General features: G+C 40.5%; 1 protein-coding gene across 1 annotated transcript in view; it reads left to right on the plus strand.

Moving 5' to 3' along the window:
- large1 (LARGE xylosyl- and glucuronyltransferase 1) overlaps positions 1–20,584 on the plus strand; it is a 98,132-nt gene that overhangs the window by 14,417 nt on the left and 63,131 nt on the right. Inside the window, exon 2 of the mRNA XM_053862493.1 lies at positions 16,458–16,647. Coding sequence (XP_053718468.1) covers positions 16,542–16,647 — 106 coding nt within the window. The 5' untranslated portion in view covers positions 16,458–16,541. The remainder of the gene's footprint in view (positions 1–16,457; positions 16,648–20,584) is intronic.

The raw sequence follows: 20,584 nt of genomic DNA on the forward strand, positions 1-20,584 counted from the left end.
GATTCTAAGTCATGAGAATCAGATTCTTGTAATTAGAATCGATACCCGGCCCTGGTTACCAGCAAGCACAAGGGCTGATACCTTACAACTAAAGGTGGACCACCTTGACTAATGGATTTTCTCACTCCTAAAGCGTCAAATACTGACTACTGTGTCACGTGAAAGCAAGTGGTAGGAGTTGGGGTTGAGTCATCCGGTTACATTCGCTCTTTCAATATTTTATTTCAAGTGGCACTGTATATGCATAGCACGAGAATACCATTTGTACCATTATCCTAGGACTTTTCAACATCTTGAATAAAACAAAAAGAAAGCACAATATTCTCCATGGGTGAAGGCGAGGCCACTAGCTCAAACGCACGACCAAGCTGTGTGGGACGAGAGAGGAGGCAAACAAAAACGCATGCATGTTCATGGCAATTTGATCTAGAAAATGATCTAGTTCATTTTTATTATGGTCCTATTAGTTGACTCATCAATTAGCATGACAGGCCTACGATCATCACTCCCCTCCACGTCCTAACACCAGCCCCTCCTTTTGAACTTCAGATGTGAGGGGAAACATTTTACTCCATTGCAAAACTTGTGTCTCAACATGCAGGAGAAAACTTCTGCTTCAGCATTGGAAGCGAAAGAAAAGTGAAAAAAACTACAGCTTGATACTTAAATATGGTTTACGTCAGTCATGGTCAACATTACTTGATATTGCGTCTTGAATGGTGGAAATGTTTTGTCAATAAATTTTTTGCCATTTCTAACATTTTTTGCATTATGACCGCCTTTGTAGGCTCAGGTTGTGCTGAGGGATATCGAGACAATGCAGCTCCATTCATCCAAAATTCCAGTGCAGTACTTTGGCATGTGTCTTTGCTGTGTTCAGTGAGCAGTGCCTTGTGAGTTGTCTGGAACTATAATGAATGTAATTGGTTATTGGTTAATTGGTTATCGGTTATTTGATTCATTCCTGTTCTTTTCAAATTCAATCATAAGGATGTATTTGTCTTCAGCAATGCGGTATGAGAATTAATATCCCATTGAAAGGCTGTGGCTTTTATTCTATGATTTTTTTTCACTGATGACCAACTTCCATTGATACCCAATACATGTTGTGCAGTGTTCTTTGATTTAGAAAAAAGAGGGGTGAGGGTAGAACACAAAAATCACAGAGCTCAGGTGACAACCCGCTGGTCGCATTCAGAGCTCACATCGGCTTCTGTGTAAAACCAAGTCAAAATGTTGTGAAGCGCTGTGATTCTCTGGCATGCTAATCCTGATATCCTCTGGTGTTTGATGTGCTATTTTAAAAAAATGTATGAGATTAGAGAAAAGAACATCTGTCAAGTTTCTGCTAAAATGTGTTGTGTAGCTTACGCTTTAAACTTAGACGCTCTTTAACCTTTTTGCAGAAGATTAATTTTATTTATGGATGACTTGGTCATCAGTGATAATGATACTTGTAGTTGCTTCTTCAATTCTAAAATAAGCAGAAACTATCGCTCGAAGTCAACAACCATGGAGCAGTATTATATCCATTCTCGACTTAGTGGTTGGTCGTGATGGACCTGGTGACATATAGCAAGAGGATATGTTGACCTGTGCTCCTACTTGTGGGGTTCTGCTCCATTCATTAGATGGTTTATTTGTTGGCCACAAAATCGGGGGGTGGGAGGCCAGATGAGCCAAATGATTTAGGATTATCCCGTGCTAACTGTCACCACACTTCTACACACTTACTACAAATATAAAAATATAGTCAATCTCTGTTGTAGTTGCCCAACGGTCAAGCTCCTGCCAAAATTTAATGAGGACTGAAACGGCAACGATGCATTGGACAGTGCGTTTTATGAGTGTAAAATCTGCAGTATCCAGTCCATATGACCAACTCTCAACTTAAGAAGACCTGTGGTAGTCATCCTGAGGTAGGTAGCCACACACTCCTACATTCACTTCTACTTGGGACCCAGTGACAAGCTATGCAAAGATCTCAGTTTCATGGCTTGCTACTCCATGCATTCTTATGTGATTGATAACGGTTTGTGCCAAAAATGTGTGAAAGCACATCAAAGCTCAGTATTACTCTTAATTCACATTTCTCTGTAAGATTTCTTTGGTTGAAGTTTTGTGGGTCCACTTTTGTTTTCTATGAAAGCTGATGCAAAATTTAGAAGCAGATCAAATATTTAAAAAGCCTATCTGTTCCCTCTCTTTGTACAGCAATATCTCCTCATCAATATCAATTTTGAGCCTGCTTGTTCACAGAATCATATCATTCCAACCATCATGCCAGGGAATTGGAGGCAATCTCTGTTTTTATTTTTGAACCAAAACATGTGCGGTGCATCTCGTGAGACAGACGAGAGTGATGGTATAGATTTGTCTTGATAAAACGGGCGCAGAGGAGAGGCCCTTGTGTGTTTGAAAGAAGCCTCTGTAATGCTTGGCTTGTTACCCACTGAGATCAGTTGTTTTTGTGTTATTTAAGAATAATTTCCCTGGAAAGGACTTGTGTGTGTGTGTGATATAATTTAAACAAGGCAATATTAGTGTAGCATAAGGGAAAAATGCCAACAACCACCTCCACATCAATCATGCTAATAGATTGTTTTTCTCACTTTATTGTCCTGTTTTTCTCTAGAGATAGAGGATTCTGTTCACCCTCTCACGCCATAAACCACTGATAGCTTTGATAAACTTCCAAACTCCATATCACTAAGGTGCCCGCTAGCAAAGTCATCTTTTTCTCTTGTTGAAATAACAAAATGCTCCCACTTTAATGCTTGGAACTTCTATGAATGGACTTTAGATTTGAAGCTTTTAACTCACAGAGGTCATTGTTTGTTTATCATGAGAAAGTGAAACATTAAATCTGGTTAAAGTCTTGTTTTCTGCCTGGCTTTATGGGCCATGAAAGGACATTCCTGCCACTCACTACAAGAAAAGCTGCGCAGAACATGTTCTCTGGGTTTTTAGATCATTTTTCTGAATTATTGATAAACAAGTCACGACAGCAGGGAGAGGAAAACAAGGACATGTTCTGAACTAAAGTTGATTCAAAGCAGGAAATATACCTGTCTCTGGCAATATGTTGGAGGAAAGCAGAGGAGAAAAGCCAATAGAATCAGGTCATCTCGGCATCATTGTGTATCTCTGGGCGGAAATCGGAAAAACCAAATGTCAACCCTCATTTACAGACACCGGATATTGCCAAAGATGTTTTCATGACTTTATTCATGTTGACAGATATTTCATGTGATGGAGCATTATGTCTGTCCCGGCTTTTACTTCTGTCGTTGCCTCAAAGATTGTTACTCTGATTTTACCGCAAAGTAATCCTCAGAAAGTAGCTATCTATATTGAAAGTTTATCTTACCACTGAGATGGTAGCAAGGGATTCTTTCTAATATGTTTGCTGCAAATGTATTAATGAACATCCAAAAATGCATCAGGGAGAGTGTTTTGGTTCTCAAGCTGCATCGCCTCCAGGCCGCTCTGAGGATCGAGGCCAAGCACCAGTTTGGTATTGTCAGTCCCTTATGATGAAGATTTTCTCTCCTTAACAGTTGAGGGTAATATGCCTTTTAGATGAAAGAAAACTTTGTTTTTATGCTGCTGTGTAGCCTGTGCTTTGCAGTGTTTCCTACCACCTAAGTCATCCTCTTTATCATACATACATATATACATACATGCATCATCAGTTAACCGCTGCTTAAAATATTATTGTAATATTGCTCATATATGTCCTTTTAAGCCTTTTGAGTACTGGTATTATGACTCAGGACTATCTTTAAACTCTTTAAAATGCAATTGCTTCTTCTGCAATCTTTCTGAATCATTCACCAAGTGGTCTGCAACTTTTGTGTGAATGTTGGTCCTTGACCTTTCTTCGTTGTAGTCTCAAACTATCTTAATAAAAATAAATTCTTAAAATATACTGCACTGCATTTTAAATAGGAAGTTGTGATCTGTTTGACTGCTGCACTCCCAGACAAATTGTTCTTTATTCAGTTTGCCAGGACGTCCTTCAGCTTATAATGTTGTTTATTAGGCACATTGGGTACCAGGTGTGATATAGAGTTCTTTATTTCAGACACTAACTTGCAAAATGCATTCTTTGCTAGCACTTCATGCGGCTGCAAAACAACCTTCCATCACCTTGCTTTTCCTATTCAGTTTGCATTACTGTAGCGGTGGGAGTTGACAATTCTGCATTGGCTATAAATTGAGTCGAACGTGGAATGATGGTGTTGTATTAGTGCTTCATTTACGATCATTCCTTCCTTAGCTTATGGGGCAGAAAATGCCTTTGTTGTGCAAAGTGTGGAAGTGCTCGTCCTTGCAGGTTATCGTTTGCATCTTCTTGTTATCTTGCCTGTATACTTGTTAAATGTCCGGCGGAGTGCTGTGACATCTAAGACTGAGCTTTTACTTCTGCTCTATTTCTCGCCCTGCACAGACTGACTGTGTCAAAAAGGGTTCAATCGTTGTTCCGTTGAGGAAGTGCGGACAATTTCTTCACACCCCCTCATAGAGTAAAATTGAGCACAAGACAGGAGAACAGATGGTGCCCTTGTTGTGTTTCTTATACATGTTTAATGCTGGTCTCTGTTGCAAGAATGGTGTTATTGCTACTGCCTTGTGTAAAATAAAGTAATATGACACAGTTTTGTCACCAATAATGTTGCAGCAACTGCTATTGTAGCTGCAGTTAGTAGATTTCTAGGATAACCATCACTACTACATTTTACGCCAGTTCCATTTGTGTACCCAATGAGAATGCACCAGGACAATAAATTACGGTACTGTAATGTAAAATTTCCTTTGAACACAATAGTCAGTGAATTGCAACCTTCAGATGCAGCCTCGTTTCTAGTGATTCTCTTACAGGCAGGTAATACTGTGTGTGCTCTACTTACTGAATACCTTTTCTATTTAAAGCATCTTAATGCATGGTCTTTTATTATTCATAAATGTACCTGAAGAGATGTCAGCATCTCAGACATTGAAGCGTCACATTTTGTTCAGCTGAGGTTTGATAAGTTAAAGTCATGAGTGACATAATGTGACTTGAGTTTTTTTTTCCTCAAAAAGCAAAAGCACATGATAAGAAATCAGTCAATATAAATATAATTCTATTACTCTACTGTTTCTCATTTGTTTGGCTTCATCAAGGATGTCTTGGTTATGACACCACGCTGTATAATGTGGTGCACCTGGTGCACTGAAAAATGTTTGCAAATGAAAACACATAAGGAAAAAACATCCCTCAGTCAGAACCTTACACCAAAAACTTAAAAAATAATATTAAATATTACTCTACACGGCGCTAATGGCATTAACGCCTTAAATAGTGACCTCTCTGTCTTCATAGCAGCAGCAAGTTTTATGGAAGTATCGGCAGTAGAAGTGCTCCGCATCTTGACAACAACAAAGAACCCGCAAGCACAGAAAGGCATAAAAGGAGGGGGAAAAAACTGAAGATGGATGTTTTACTTGTATGTGTTTCCCCTTCTGCATAGCTCCCAGCTCCACTGAGACTGTGATTAATTGCTTCATCTGAGCCACTAAAGGTCTGTGTCCTTCCTGACTAAACACAGTTTCACGAAGCTTTTGTATGAATGTATAACAGCATGTTGTACCACAAGTGTGGCTGAAACGCATTGTCTTTTGCATTGTGAAATGGTTTATCTATATTTATTTGTTTTTTTCCAATGAAATAATGTGTTCATAATTTTCTATGGTTGTTTGAAGCTATAGCCATTGTAGTTTAATTTATTTGCATAACATGAAGAAAAATCATTATGTTCTTGGTTCCAGCCACCTTCATTTTTGTAGATTCTAAGGGGGGAAATCTCAGCACTGGGGATCAAAATCATCAGAGGTCTCCATGTTGCTGAAGCACTGGGGAGACCTTGGGTGGGTAGCTCACACTGAGTGACTGCATGCTGAGAGTAGTCCGACTAAGGCAATAGCTCAAGTAAGCCAACGAGTCCAATTGTTGTGGGTTCTCCCAGTATACACAGGGATTGTACTCACTTACTAACTAGCTTGACTAAAGAGGTCCAGAATCAGTGCATCAAAGCAATGGTTTACTGTTGTCACCATCATGGAGCTGCCCTCATAGTCAACATAGTGGAGCTTTCTTCAGCAGGTTTCTGGATTAAAGTAAACTCCCAAGGTTCTGAATACTATCAAACATTCTGAGAAGACATGATTGGCACTTTCTTGTCTGTTTTCTTTTTAATGCAAGAATGGCCCAATGTATATATGCTTCTTTGCCACAGACAGAATGAGCTAATGTTGTCAGTGTTGATGTTGAACAATGCTTGATGCACAGAACGACAGAAAGACTGTCAGACATGGGGTTCGGAAACAGAACCACAGTCCAATCTGGATTTACGTTTCATCTGTTGGAAAAGACCTCAGATTCAGAGATATTGGAATTTCTGTCCCATAGTCAGAATAAGTTGTTTATATGCGTTTTTAAAGCCTTTTTTAAAGCGTTTTTAAAGGACAAATTCAATAATTTTGTTTCCTAGGCTGCCATGTACCAATTGTCAATGGTGACGTAGTTTAAAAAAGAATTGTTTGTATGAATGCTGTCCATCGAGGCTTCCAAGCAACGATATTGCTCTGTATTAATTGCCTACTACACAAATTAATTTACATCGGTGTTCTGTCGACATGTCACTCTTTCTTCACTCACCACAGTTACAGAAAAGATGAGTCAATAGGGAATCACTTTTCCTGGCGCAAAAGTTTTAGCTACCTACACTTGCGCTGAAATGACTATCAGGAGAGATAAGCACTCAAGCACTACACAGCTCTGTTTGGTTCATACGCTCGAATCATTTGTGATTCATAGAATTATTTTATGAATTTCCTCCATCTATTTCACATCCACTTTCCTACTTGCTGACAATTGGTCATCTCATTTGTTAGTTTTCCTCACCAATAATACACCTCATTTTAATGTCACCTCACTTCCAGTTTCCTCTCTCCACTTTTGTCCTTGCTTTCCAATTTCAATCTTCAAACTTTGCTGTCATATTTTGCTCACCCTCCTATTTTACTCCAACTCTATACTCTGGTGATCACATTTCTATTTTTCTCAGGCTCTCCAAATCCACTCTCTAAATGTCCTTCCCAATATCCTACTACAACTTTGTCCTTCTACCTCATCGTCGTGTTTAAATTGTTCTTTTTTTCTGAGATCGATCTACAATTGGACATCACAAATTTGCTGTTACTCTTCTCTTTTACTTTCTCTGACTCTCCTTTTTACTTTGCCAAAACTGTTTTTGTCTTATGTCTTTTTTTAACTTGGCTCTCAATTGTGCTAGCCACTCTTCACTTTCTGCAATTTCAATGTGTTGACTTTAAATTTCACTCATTACAGCCTCAACTCCTCTCACTGTCACTGCCACGCTTACCCCCTACATTCACTCCCAGTTGTCCTCCTGTCCCGTTTTCATCTCCAATTTCAATCTCACCATATTTCGGTTGCCAGTATGAGTCACCCTAAAAGGAACACACCACTACTATTCCATAATAAAGTATGTTCTTCCCTGATCTTAGACAAGTTGTTGTGTAACTCTCTTTTCATTGTGCATGCACTCAATCACGCTATTTGGTCCTTTCCTAGCGCAAAAGTTTTAGTTACCTACTCCTGTGCTGAAATGACTATCAGGAGAGATAAGCAGCCAAACGTGACGTATTCCTCACTTTAGATTGAAGTTTGCAGCAGGAGGGCGACACACTACAGAGAGAGAATAGAGAGAGAGAATGTTTGCGCAAAGAAACATCTCTCACCGCTGTGAAGCTGTTTGAGTTAAAAATCCCAGCGGGGTTGTCCTTCACTAACAGACAAACCTCTACGCAATTAGTTTGTTTTTTTTTGGTTGGTTCACAATCGCTGACAATACGCTTTACTGGCAACTTCAAATGCCTTACATTGCTGCTCATCTCAAATGCTGATGGGCGTACGTGCTTGTTTTCATGTGTGTCTGTCTTCGTAAAAGTCTAATTTATTCTCACCATACATCCTCTTCTGTTGCAACGTTTTCAGTGCAACATTGAGGCTCTTTGTTTATGTAAGTGACAACCCAAATAAAACCATTTATGACTGATTGTAAACAAACAAGGAGCAATATTTGTGACATCCAGTAATATATGGATCTCACAAAAGCACACAGGATTAATTTAGAGTTTATTGTTCACTAAAGTATCCAAAACCACTTTTGGAGTTTATATTTTCACCTTTGACTTAGCTGTAGCCCTTGGACCTTCAGGTCTGGCTGGTTGATGACTGTCAAGCCGTCGCGGTCAGTGTTTGTCGTCTCTCACGCTCAGCACCAGTCTCACAATCACGACACATAATTAAGTCAATAGATTAATTGTCGTGCTTCAGGCATGCTGATACCCTTAATCAATCTCTATCTCAAATGGCTTTTGAGCAACAATTAAAGTGAGGCGATAACGGCGCTAAATTGTGCTCACTTCCGTTTGACACATCTTGAGTTTCTCAAAAGTGCTCAGATTCGCCTTCTGAGAACACTGTTATTAATGACACCGCTAATCGTCATGACTCAAGGTGTCTTTATCTGTTGGCTGTTGGCTGACGTGAAATCTAATGACTGCATCAGGAAAGCTCCCGGATCGCCCCACTCCACGCCCTAATCTGATTTGCATGGAGAGCAGCGCGTCTGCACCTTGCTGCCGAAGATTTGTGTGAATTTTCACCTCCAAATGCCTTTTATGTGCCTCTAAGCTGCAGTGACATACATACTGTAGAGAGTTGCCTGTGCACGACACAGCGCACGTCTGTGGCTGCTCTAACGGAATACTAATGAGCGCACAGGGGCTCAGGTAACTTAATGAAATGAGGACAACTCGCTCCGCATAATCAATATATTTTCCCTCCTTTGTCAGTGTGGCAGCAGCCATTTAGTCCGCGGAACGCCCTGCGCTCCTGTCAGGAGAGTGTGGAATTGTTCTGACCTCATGGCCTCCCTTGATTATCATGTTGAGAGAGACACTCTCCTCTCCACTGGACTGAACAGGACTGAGTCTGCGCTTCATCTCTGTCTGCCCGCCTGCCAGTCTGCATGGCGCTTTCCAAATATTCTCTCATACAGTCCTGTTCGCTGATGGACAGTCCATTCCACCTCCTCGTCACATTGACTGACATGTGCAAGCACAGTGCATCATGTACAAAAATAGCTTTTTAGCCAGACTTGTGTTCGAATTTGGTACTTATTTTCGAGTTTGTGATGAATAGTGATTCCCCCAATAACTCACGAAAGACAGTTCCGCACGTATTGCTGTTGTGAAGGCAGAATTCCTTCCACCTGATTACAGCTCTGTTTGGTTCATATGCTCAAATCAGTTGTGATTCATAGAGTTATTTTAGGAATTTCCTCCATCTATTTCACACCCACTTTCCTACTTGCTGACATTTGGTCATCTCATTTGTTAGTTTTCCTCACCAATAATACACCTCATTTTAATGTCACCTCACTTCCAATTTCCTCTCTCCACTTTTGTCCTTGCTTTCCAATTTCAATCTTCAAACTTTGCTGTCATATTTTGCTCACCCTCCTATTTTACTCCAACTCTGTACTCTGATGATCACATTTCTATTTTTCTCAGGCTCTCCAAATCCACTCTCTAAATGTGCTTCCCAATATCCTACTACAACTTTGTCCTCCTACCTCATCGTCGTGTTTAAACTGTTCTTTTTTCTCTACAATTGGACATCACAAATTTGCTGTTACTCTTCTCTTGTACTTTCTCTGGCTCTCCTTTTTACTTAGCCAACACAATTTTTGTCTTATTTTTTTACTTGGCTCTCAATTGCGCTGGCCACTCTTCACGTTCTGCAATTTCAATGTGTTCACTTTAAATTTCACTCTTAACAGCCTCAACCCCTCTCACTGTCACTGTCACGCTTACCCCCTACATTCACTCCCAGTTGTCCTCCTGTCCCGTTTTCATCTCCAATTTCAATCTCACCATATTTCGGTTGCCAGTATGAGTCACCCTAAAAGGAACACACCACCACTATTCCATAATAAAGTATGTTCTTCCCTGATCTTAGACAAGTTGTTGTGTAACTGTCTTTTCTTTGTCCATGCACTCAATCACGCTATTTGGTTAGCATCATTTCATTAGGATCCAAAGTACACCTAAATTTTATTTTAAACTTCACATTATACGTATTTAAATATGGTTCCACGTGTATTTGTATGACCCAAGTGTGGTTGGACAAAATAAGAGATTTTCAAAGTGGAATTAATCTTGGGAGCACCTCAACGTCAACAAAATATCATCAGTCGCCTTCCTTTTATAGAGTGAGCAAGACAGTGTACTTCTACCTGTGGTACTGTGCTTCAAAGTTATATATGAAAACATTCACTGAGATCGGAATCAGTCAAACATTTTATGGAGGAAGACTATTGCTACTTACCAAAAAGAATGCAGCCGAACTAACAATACTGAAATCAATAAGTCAACAAAGTGCTATAAGTGTGGTTTTGCATGTTATTTGATTTGCGTGGAATCAGTAATAATGTTGCCTGCACAACTCAATTGGCGTTCAACCTGGTCAGCATGACTAATGCACCCCTGAGACTGGCGATAAAAATGACTACTTTTCTTTTCATGACAAATGTAAAAAAATGACAAATGTCAAATGAAAAGTAAAAAAAATATATGCATAAGTATATGTACAGAGTTTGCTGATGCAATCTCTTGACGGAAGTGAGAGCAAGAGGGGGCAAATGATAATATTACTGCACCTATGTTGTGTGCTCCCAAGTGTATTTCTGCTATACATTATAGTACTCCCCTTTTTCCACCTCGGTTTTATGTTGTTCAACCATATTGGGGTCATATAACTACTCATGTAACCTTATTTAAATAGGGTATAGGTAAGTATAAGTGCTTGCTCGCTTCTAACTTAGTTGTGTTTTGGAACCTAATGAAACCACCAGTAATGCCAGATATGAATGAAATAGGGCTGTTTGCCAGAGCAATTGAGTTCATGCCCAACTTTTCTCTGTATCAACTTGTCTAAGATCATGGAAGAACATATCTCATTATGGAATCATGGTCATATGGTGTTCCTTTATTATTCCCTTGTCAGTTATGCTCTCCATCTGTGCTCGCTGTCCTCCTGTTTTCCTTCGCCTCCTAAACTCATCTTCAATTTCAAACATTCTACATTCTTATCTTTGTTTGGTCAAGACCACAAGTTCACGCTTACATTTAAAAGTATTCTTGAAAAGATTTTACATGTGGTTAAGATGGTCATCTCTTTTACCTCTGCAGAGCCATCTAATCAGTTCTTAGGAGAATGAGTAGATGATAGCATGTAGTTTGTCCATGAGAGTTGTGTTGGCAGTCGCAGGATGTGTTTCTGAGGCTTCTGCTCATGATGTATGTTTGACGTGTCTTCATCTGCAGTCTACTTCTTCTCCTGACAATCCTGTCACATCCATTTATATTTCTGCCAGTATATTAACTGCAGGACTCCACAAAGAAGGATTCAATCAGCCCCTGTCAGAAGGTTTCCCCATGGCATTATTTCACACCAATAAACCACTGCTCCCATAATCATCCCTCATCACCTTTTGAGTCAACACACAACAGTTTGCTATTGAGCTGTGTGTATAACATTCCATCTTGCATGAACTCAGCATTGAGCCATGGGAGGAGGATCGCCACCGACATGCTGAGCTAGGACTATAAATGAGCATGAATATCACATCACTCCTGGTACCAGGCAAGAATTGAATGACTGAATGAGATTCATCTCTCTTTTGTGTGGTTGAGGAGCTTTTAAAGTGAGAGAGGAATTTGACCGGCCAGTTGAATGAATGAGCTCTTTTCACCCATCTGGATTGTTCATTCAAAACCTCATTCTTCTGAATAGCGCTGTCTTGACAATGACTATTTTTCCCCCCCAACAAGTACAGTAGAATTCTTGCTGCCGCCCTTTTGAAACTGGGCAAACTCTGCTGTCCTCAACATGTAGGTTCAAACTCACATCAGTCAGCTTGGCGTTTGTTGCACTACCACCGCATTTTGTAGGAGTGACTTTTGTTGTGATGCCGTCATAAAATGTACTGTTTTGTGAAAACTGTCAGTTGGGTTTTTACTAATTTGCTTTTTTAAATGACTAATTTCAGCTTTGAACCATTGGTCACTGCTGTAACATTCAACAGCCGTCTGCAGCGGAGCATGAATTTAGATTTGACTTTAGTTTCTCTGTTTCAAAAAGTCCTGGCGGAAACCCTGAGGGCACAGGTTTACTTCTTACCTGGAATTAAACCTGTGTCAGTCCTGTGTGGAGTTAACTCTGTATATTCTTAATGAATTCTCAATGAAGTTCGATGAGTGCCGATTTTGAATTCTATGAATTATTTCTTGTGATGAACTAGTAACCTGTCCCCGGCTCATCACCCAATGTATCTTTGACAGGTTACATGTTGTTGCTGCTGGTGCTATTTGCTAACAGTAATCTATTATTAAAACGTAGCAACTGTCTCCTCCGCTTCTTCAGCAGACAAAAACAAATGTGACAGAAAGTAAAAAATGTGTTCTGACTCTACGGTTTGAAATTGGATCAAAATTAAAAACAATCTTGGGGTTTCCTTCTGATGCTCATCAGCCCTTCCTCTGCATGAGTGGTCACTCACTGTTGTCTAACTTAACACCGTAATATGTAAATCACTTGCTCAGTGTGGCATTTGCATTGTAAATCACAGCATCCAGCAGCGTGCTAATATCACAGTGAGGTCAAAGGCTAAAGAGCGAGTGAAACAGTTCACAGTCGGACTATCAAAGCAGCCCCTGTCATAACTGAGAGATGTGTTTAATCTCTTCCAGCCTCTTTTAACCTCAACTCACTTTGTGCGCTTTCATTGTCTAGACCAAAAGTAAGAAATAAAATTGTGAATTGGGGTGTGCCAGGCAGAGACTTTTTCATTTCTAAAATCCCCTGCTCTACTAAATAGCAGTTGACACTATGATAACTGGCACGCTGGCTTGTGCTTTTGCCAGCTCGTACGGTGCCAGGCAGGGGTATTATGCCTCATCCCTCGACTGACTCTGGATGGAGATTAAAAATTGACTGAGGTCACACGGGTAATTGGACAAATGTGTTTGCGGCAGAAAGCGGATTTCGACTAATATCATTTAATGAGACTTCCGTACTTAACGTGCCATCGACTGGGCGAAAATGGTGTTGGTCTTCAATGTCCCATTATGCTGTCACTGTTTGATTCATATGACTGTCCAGGTTAACGCTGTAGAGGTGACACGTCAAGCTCTGATGGGAATATGCTTTTCTTTTGCCCTCACAATTAGGGATGGACGATATGGACAAAAAAAGTTATCACGATAAATTTAGTTATTTCGGCGATAACGATAATTATCACGATAAATAATTTTTCATTGTATTCCATGTGTTGCACACACTACAGTCTCTCTTGAAACTGTTTTATGATGAAACTCATTAGTGGAGTTTACCTCCAGCATCATTATTTGTTGACGTTTAAATATAATAGTTAACTAAGTGTAGAGATGAGAAATTCAATGTTTCAAGCCGCTCGTGTCTGACAGACTGCTCTGCCAGTTTTATTTAGGGGTTAAATGGAGCTGTTGCTGTATCTGGTGTCTCTTGACGGTTGACTTGAACTATGGACCCATCTGGACACATTTCCTAAATGCTATTGAAGGAATATTTGAAAAAATGTGAATAAATCGTCATTTAGTCATATTCTATTCTGGAAATCATCATACAAACTTTCAGTCCTTGGTCTTGTGTGATGAAAAACCTTAACACAATTCTCTCTCCTAAAATGTTTGTTTTCCATTGCCTTATTGAATATTTCGCTAATACTTTGACCGCTTTAGAATTTTTCTTTAGAAAGGCGCCAGCGCAGAGGGAGACCTGCATGGTTGAATGGTTGATGGTTTGAACCAGGGCGTCAGAGAACCTATGAGGAGCACTCCAACTAATAAAATAAACGCGGATCCAGAGACTCAGAGTCAACCAATGTATTTATCAAAGGTTCTCTGTATTAAAAATAAGTTTGAAACTGCGATCGTAAACCAAAGTCCACTGCACTCTCCACAACTGTCACACGCTGGTGTCGGTGGTCAAAGAGAGCGCTGCACACCGTCACAGTCGCGTCATGTTAAAGGGTGCAGGTCCAATGCAGCGAGTGAGTCGCATGTTTATCGAATTTATCGTGAGATGCAGAATTGTCATCGTGGAGACTGCGTTTTTGTCTGCGATAAGTTATCGCCCATCCCTACTCACAATTAAAGCTTCATATGTGACTTCTTTATTAGAACAAGAATTGTCGTCCATCAGACTTGGTTGCTGATGTGATGTTGAAACAGCCACATCATCCAGCTAATTTTATCGTATGCAATAAGCCAAATGTAATAAGCAAGATTTGTTCAAACATTATTTAAATTGTCCGATTAATGAGAAGCCAACACTCGACTGAGCAAAATCTGTGAGCCTTTATTGCCATCACACAAGAGAACAGGATTAGTTGTGACTCTGAGTCATCTATTCTGCATTAAAGAAATATCACACAATGTAGACTTAGCGCTGAATTTTATAAATCAATTCATATGTGAATAAAGTGTGCTGCCGGCGTCTGGCTGCCTGCGTTCTAACAGCTTTCTAGCCTGTCTTGTGGCAGCAGATCTGAGAGATGACGAGCGGTCTTTAATGATACTATATGTGCCGATTATGTAGCAAGATCAAATTATGGTCTTCTAGCAGATGCAAGGCTTGCCAAGGATGTGAATGCATTTAAGAGATGAATGAAGGTCACCAGCGTTTCCACAAGGATTTTTTTGAAACTGTTGTGGAGCAGCAACCTCCCGATGAAAAAATAGAAAATAAAAAATAAATACTTGAAGCAGACCACAGCCAATAAAGATGAGATAGAGGGGAAAGTTTTGGTGCTTACTGACTTGGAGGCAATAGAAGCATTTTTATCATGAGAAGTTGATCTCTCTCCAATCAGCAGTAGTCTGTCTCTTCATATGTCCGGCCCGGATGTGCGGCTTGAGATCTGCGAGCAATAGACTTCTGTTGATAATGATGTGTCTTTCAGGATTTTTCTCTGAAAAATATGCAGGTCCACTTCGATAATGCGCTATGTTTCGATGTTTCCACTTCATTTGAATGTGTGATCACGTGACAGTACATCATTTTTGTGTTGGCATGGTGTCTCTCATATAAGCCATGCTAGTTAATGTGGCGGAAACGCTGGACACCTATAAACTGCCAATTTTATTGCAAAGTGGCTTTTCTAGTTATATATTTAGTTGTTTTCTTGACACCAAAACAAAGCAATTTTCTTTTATTGTTCTCTCCGCATGGTGATATACAAAATTTCTCATTCTTACTGTGTAGGGTCTCAAAAGGTGAAATGAACTTGCCATTTTGCCAGCATCGATGAATTGCCATGTATGTGCGTTTTTGCTTGTGTGATTTTCTCGTCTCCTACTGGTGTCCCACTGTAGCCTATCTTTGCCTCCTAATGTCTTCATGAGCCGACCACAAATAAGGCACCTCAACCGCACATTGCCACCGAGCAGTTTTATGAAGTGCAGGGTTTGTTATAAAGGCTGACAATACTATTTTCAATGATATACCAGTCATAAAAAATATGTGTTCCTAACAAATAAAAATACTGATAATAAATGGATTGGTGCATTCTTAGTCACTACTGTTGTGTGTTGTCCTTGATTACCAATGAAATTGCAAAACCTTCTGTGTTCCAAGCAGCAATCAAGCAAAAACAAGGTCACCGACCACAATTCGCTCATTAGGGTGCGTGTCGAGAAGTGCCATTAGGAAATGTCTCCTTGTAAACATGGAGACGTAACGTTCTCACAGTGCAAATACGTGGAGCTGGAAGCGTGGGGGAAGGTGTGGGGTGACGCTGCTTTCTAGTGTGAAATAAATGTTTCAGCAGGGTGGAGTCTTCGGGAGCTGTGAAGGTGAGGGGATGCTGTGGACAATGAAATGGAGCTATGTTAATGAGAAAGGCGGATCTGAAGTGTCGCCAGACTGAGAGCTGCTGGCAGATCCGACTGACTCAGGAGCTCATGAATGTGTTGACGCTCGCACAAATGTGTTCAATTAAACAACACTTCACTGCACGTTTTCCGGAGAAAGAGCCACTCTGAACATTGCATTATGATAACACTGCTGACGGAGTTTTATGTCCTGCAATTAATCATTTATTTCTGTTTTAATTCTGCTAATCAACCAAAATGGAATGCTCCCATCTGTTTGTCATTTAACAGAGATGTGAAACTTGCTGTATATTTTTTCCCCACCTTTTCAGCTCAGTTGCTGAATGTCAGCAGTAATTGTATCTGCTTGTGAAATGTCTAACCCACTTTTCTCTTCTCTCTCTCAGTGCCATGAATCAGCCTGGACAACAGCTGCTACCCACATAGAGGTTACTTTACCTCTTTTTCCCCTATTTGCTTCGGTCCAGAGGATGCTGGGAATGTGTCGCGGGCGTAGGAAGTTCTTGGCGGCCACCCTCGCCTTACTGTTTATCCCAGCTCTAACCTGGCTTTACCTGTCCGTCGGCAGCTTTCAAGGTAAGATTTGGAGCCATACCAGTCGAGTCTCTGTTAACAGACTATACAGGGCTATTTAGGTGACATTGTGAAGGTGGAGAGAAATGGCCAAGTCCTTGTCAATATATTTATTGCCTGTATATTCATTGAATATTACTACAGTCGAACACATTGAAACAGACATCAAAACTTTTTCATTCATACTCCCTTTGGTACTTGTTCCACAGCCGTTCCACTTAAAATCTAAATTCTCCCTGAAAAGGTCAAAGCATTTTCCGAAACCACTCAGACACTTACAGTCTTTCACTGGCCGAGCCTGCTACTAACAGTCATTCTCTGTTCAAATGGAACGTCGGCCGGGGTGTTGTTACTGTGTTAAAGCATGAAGCTGCCTCCACTTCCTGCCCGCCACATGGTGATTTGGACAATCAGAGGGGAAGAAAGTTATTTAAAATGGCTGCTGTTGTTGTTTGACCTTTAAGTTTGGAGCCGTTTTCTCCCCTTCTCTTCTTTAATGGCACTTGAATGTCATTATTTCTCTCACTCACTGAGGGAGTCATCTTTTTCAGCTGTTTTAGTAATGCAGATGCTTTTCTCTCAAGCAGAATATTCACAGACTAAGCATTTAAGAATCCCAAACATGGATAGTAATTGTACCGATACAAATGTCAGAAATTGAAAAAAACAAAAAAAGGCAGAATAAAAAGTATCAGTATGTACAACAGATGCAGCTGCTGTTAATGTAATGTACAATCAAACCGTGTCTCACTTCTATCATTAGTTGCAAACATTGCAATAGGTCAAGGTTTGTTTGCCATCAACAACATCAATCCACACCTGGTCCACTTGCCTTTGTGACAAGCCACTCATAGTTTGCTGCAGTTACAGGCATGCCATTAAAGCATCATTAAAACAGCACTGTGTTGGACTTTTTTCCATACTTTCTGTGATGATTGGTTTCATTGAACAGTCACAAATCAGAGTGACTCTCTTGCAAGTATTGTAATGAACCTCTTGACAACGTAATTTTCTCTGAGCGACCCACTGGGCCTGGGAGTGTTCCGACCAAACAGCAGCCTTCAGCAGAGTGGAGTTGTGTTCACCCCCTTAAGCAAACTGTGGACCGCTAAATATGTTAAGGAGTGCAGGCGATGTGGAACTGTCATTATGAATTACACAGGGCAGAATATGGGCAGAAATGGGCAGAAACCAGCCCTACTACACAAGAAACTGGTTTATGTAGTCCTACATCACCATATGAGATCAAAATGGTTTTAGTGCCCCCTTCATTGTTAAAGCATTACCAAATAATAGAGTTTTTTAGCAATTGGAATAAACTGGTTCAGTCAAGAGCTCGTGGTTTCTTCGACCATCTGGCTCTTGTTGCAACCACTAACCGAGGAATGTGTTCAAATTACATGGAACAAAGCCCAAGTAATAGGTGGCCATCATTATATTAGTCATTTCAGAGGATGATTGCTTTCTGCAAAGAATAATGGGATATGAATGGGGAGGCGCTTTATGATTTAAAAGTTCGGTGCTGACATTACTGATGTTTAATGATGCACTTTGGTATGAAGTACCTTTTCCTCTTTGTTTCCAACTTTCTGTCTGTCTTCTAACCTTATTACCCAACTACTTAATTTAAGCTGCAGTGAAATTAAATCTCCCGCGTAGAGGATTAATAGACTTTATCTGGATCTTATCTGGAAATTAGATTTTCACATTAATTCACTAAATTGATGCTATTTCTGGTGCTCCACAGTTGCCCTACTGTACAGAAATGCATCTTCAACAATATGTTTTGTGGTCAGTTGAATTTGGAAATGTTTTGGAGTGGGTTTTTCTATTAAATTCATGAACATATTTATATTTCAGCAGGAGTGTGTTCATGGTGTTGGGTTTTGAGGCATGTGATGGTTGCAGAAAAGGGTCAAATTAAATTTTTGAGGCCTTTTTCATTGAATATGAAAATAGAATGGCAACCTTGGATATCCATCTTGAAAGTCTTCAGAAGTGAATTTCCCGCGACAAAGTCACCCTTTCCCATCGCCACTTTTCTTCTTGTGGTGGCGTATTAATGAATTACTGAGGCCTGTCCAAAGTTGATTACTTCCTCCAGACAATGTAGTCCAGGAGTTCTCTGGGCCATTTAAATGACTTGGACTCACATGATTGAAATAGTGCAGAGCCAGTGCCATTATTAATTATGATTAAATTGACAATTTTGACTCCAGGTCACAGTCACTGGAGACTGTGTGTGTGAATACGTTGCTGTAATGCAATCGTCGCCGAGCTCTGAAAAGTAATTATTCGATTTGGCAGGAAGTTCCTGGTGGTGGGGGGTGCGAGTGTGATAAGTTGTGAAAGGACCTGGCTGCAGGGAGTGTCAGTTGTAGGTGAAGCCTGAATATGTGAGACAGCAACAATGTGCTTCCTCTGGCATGTACCCACCTCTTGATGCTCACCCCCCTCGTATCTCTCACCTCTTCTATCTTACTCTCGCTTTCTGTCGACTTTGTTTATCTGTCTGAGTTTGCAAGATAGCGGGTCCCTGGGGTGCCGGGCGCTGTGTGTGGATGGAGTGCCACATACAACATGTCTGATAAGCAGATGCTGCTAAAAGCGAGAATTGTCTCTCTCCATATAGTCTGGGGCTTGCCATGTTCTCCTAGGACTCTGCTTATATTCTCTGATAAACTGTAATGTTAGGATCCGCTGCTAGTGCACATACACCTATCATTCCCTCCACCCACCATCATTCCCCGTGTCTGCCGTCACTATGTTGTCAGCCATATAAATCGGTTTTTATAATGTAGGTCTTCCAAAACAGTTTCCCCTACAAAGCTCCAGAGAGGGCACTGGCCCCTGGATGACCGCATCAATTAAATTGTATACATTGTGCAATGTAGAAGAAAGTTACCATTCCTGTAGAACAGCTCTTTAACTTGTTCATTTGTTCAATTAGGTCAAAACTTTCTCATTAATTTCCCATTTACAAGTGTCATTTATCTCTCCTCTCTGTGAGCATTCATCCTCATCTCTGTTTGGTTCGCTCTCAACACAGTCTCGAGTCAATGCACGGGCACGGAGACATGGGCAGCTGCATTACACCAGGCTCTCAAGTCTCTTGCATTCAGCGTGTGACACACTCATTTTAACCACTGCACACACCCATTCACTATATCACCGTCCGTCGAGTGACACGGGCTATAAACACGATGGAAGGTGCAGAAAAGAGCCGGATATTTAAAGAATGAGAGCTGGATTTAATATTTATTGTTTACAATTGATGGATTTATTAAAGTCTCTTTGTGTACGAGTCCATCGTAATTGGTAAGAATGTGCACATGCATGTAGCAAATAAGTGATGGAGGCATAACACATCTACGCAGTGGAGATGCGCATGCACAGGAGAGAGACAAACAAGAGAGGTGGACATTGCCGGTGGATTGAGACTACAAGCTGGAGTGTAGGAATTGAGAAAGAGCATGGTCTGCGGACAAGGATTAGGGTCAGTGAAGGAAAAATGTCAGAACTTTAAAGTGAGAATTCTGAGATTAAAGTCAACACAATGTGCTTCGTGATGCCACCTTTGAGCGCGTCTCATTCAAGCATTAACTCGGGTCAGAGGGGATGTTTAAATCACACCGGAGTGAATAACAAACGTCCAAAGGGGTGAGACAAACAACTTAATGATGTGAATCACAGTCAGAAAATTCATTGTTGATGTTTCTCCTGGGCTGCTCTCGGAATTAAAGATGAGTCAGCGAGGGCAAAGGCAGAGAAATGGTGCTGTCATGTTCATAGATCTTGCTGAATATATGAGGGACTATGAATATTTATTTGTGGAAAAGACAATAATCCGTTGATGTCTGAAATATTCAGCTGCAATGCTCTGGGTAATCTAATAGCAGACCACAAATAAATGTGCTCAGGGAGATAAAATGAATTTGAC

Source organism: Synchiropus splendidus, chromosome 4 (assembly GCF_027744825.2).
Source record: "Synchiropus splendidus isolate RoL2022-P1 chromosome 4, RoL_Sspl_1.0, whole genome shotgun sequence".
Classification (NCBI taxonomy): Eukaryota; Metazoa; Chordata; class Actinopteri; order Syngnathiformes; family Callionymidae; genus Synchiropus; species Synchiropus splendidus.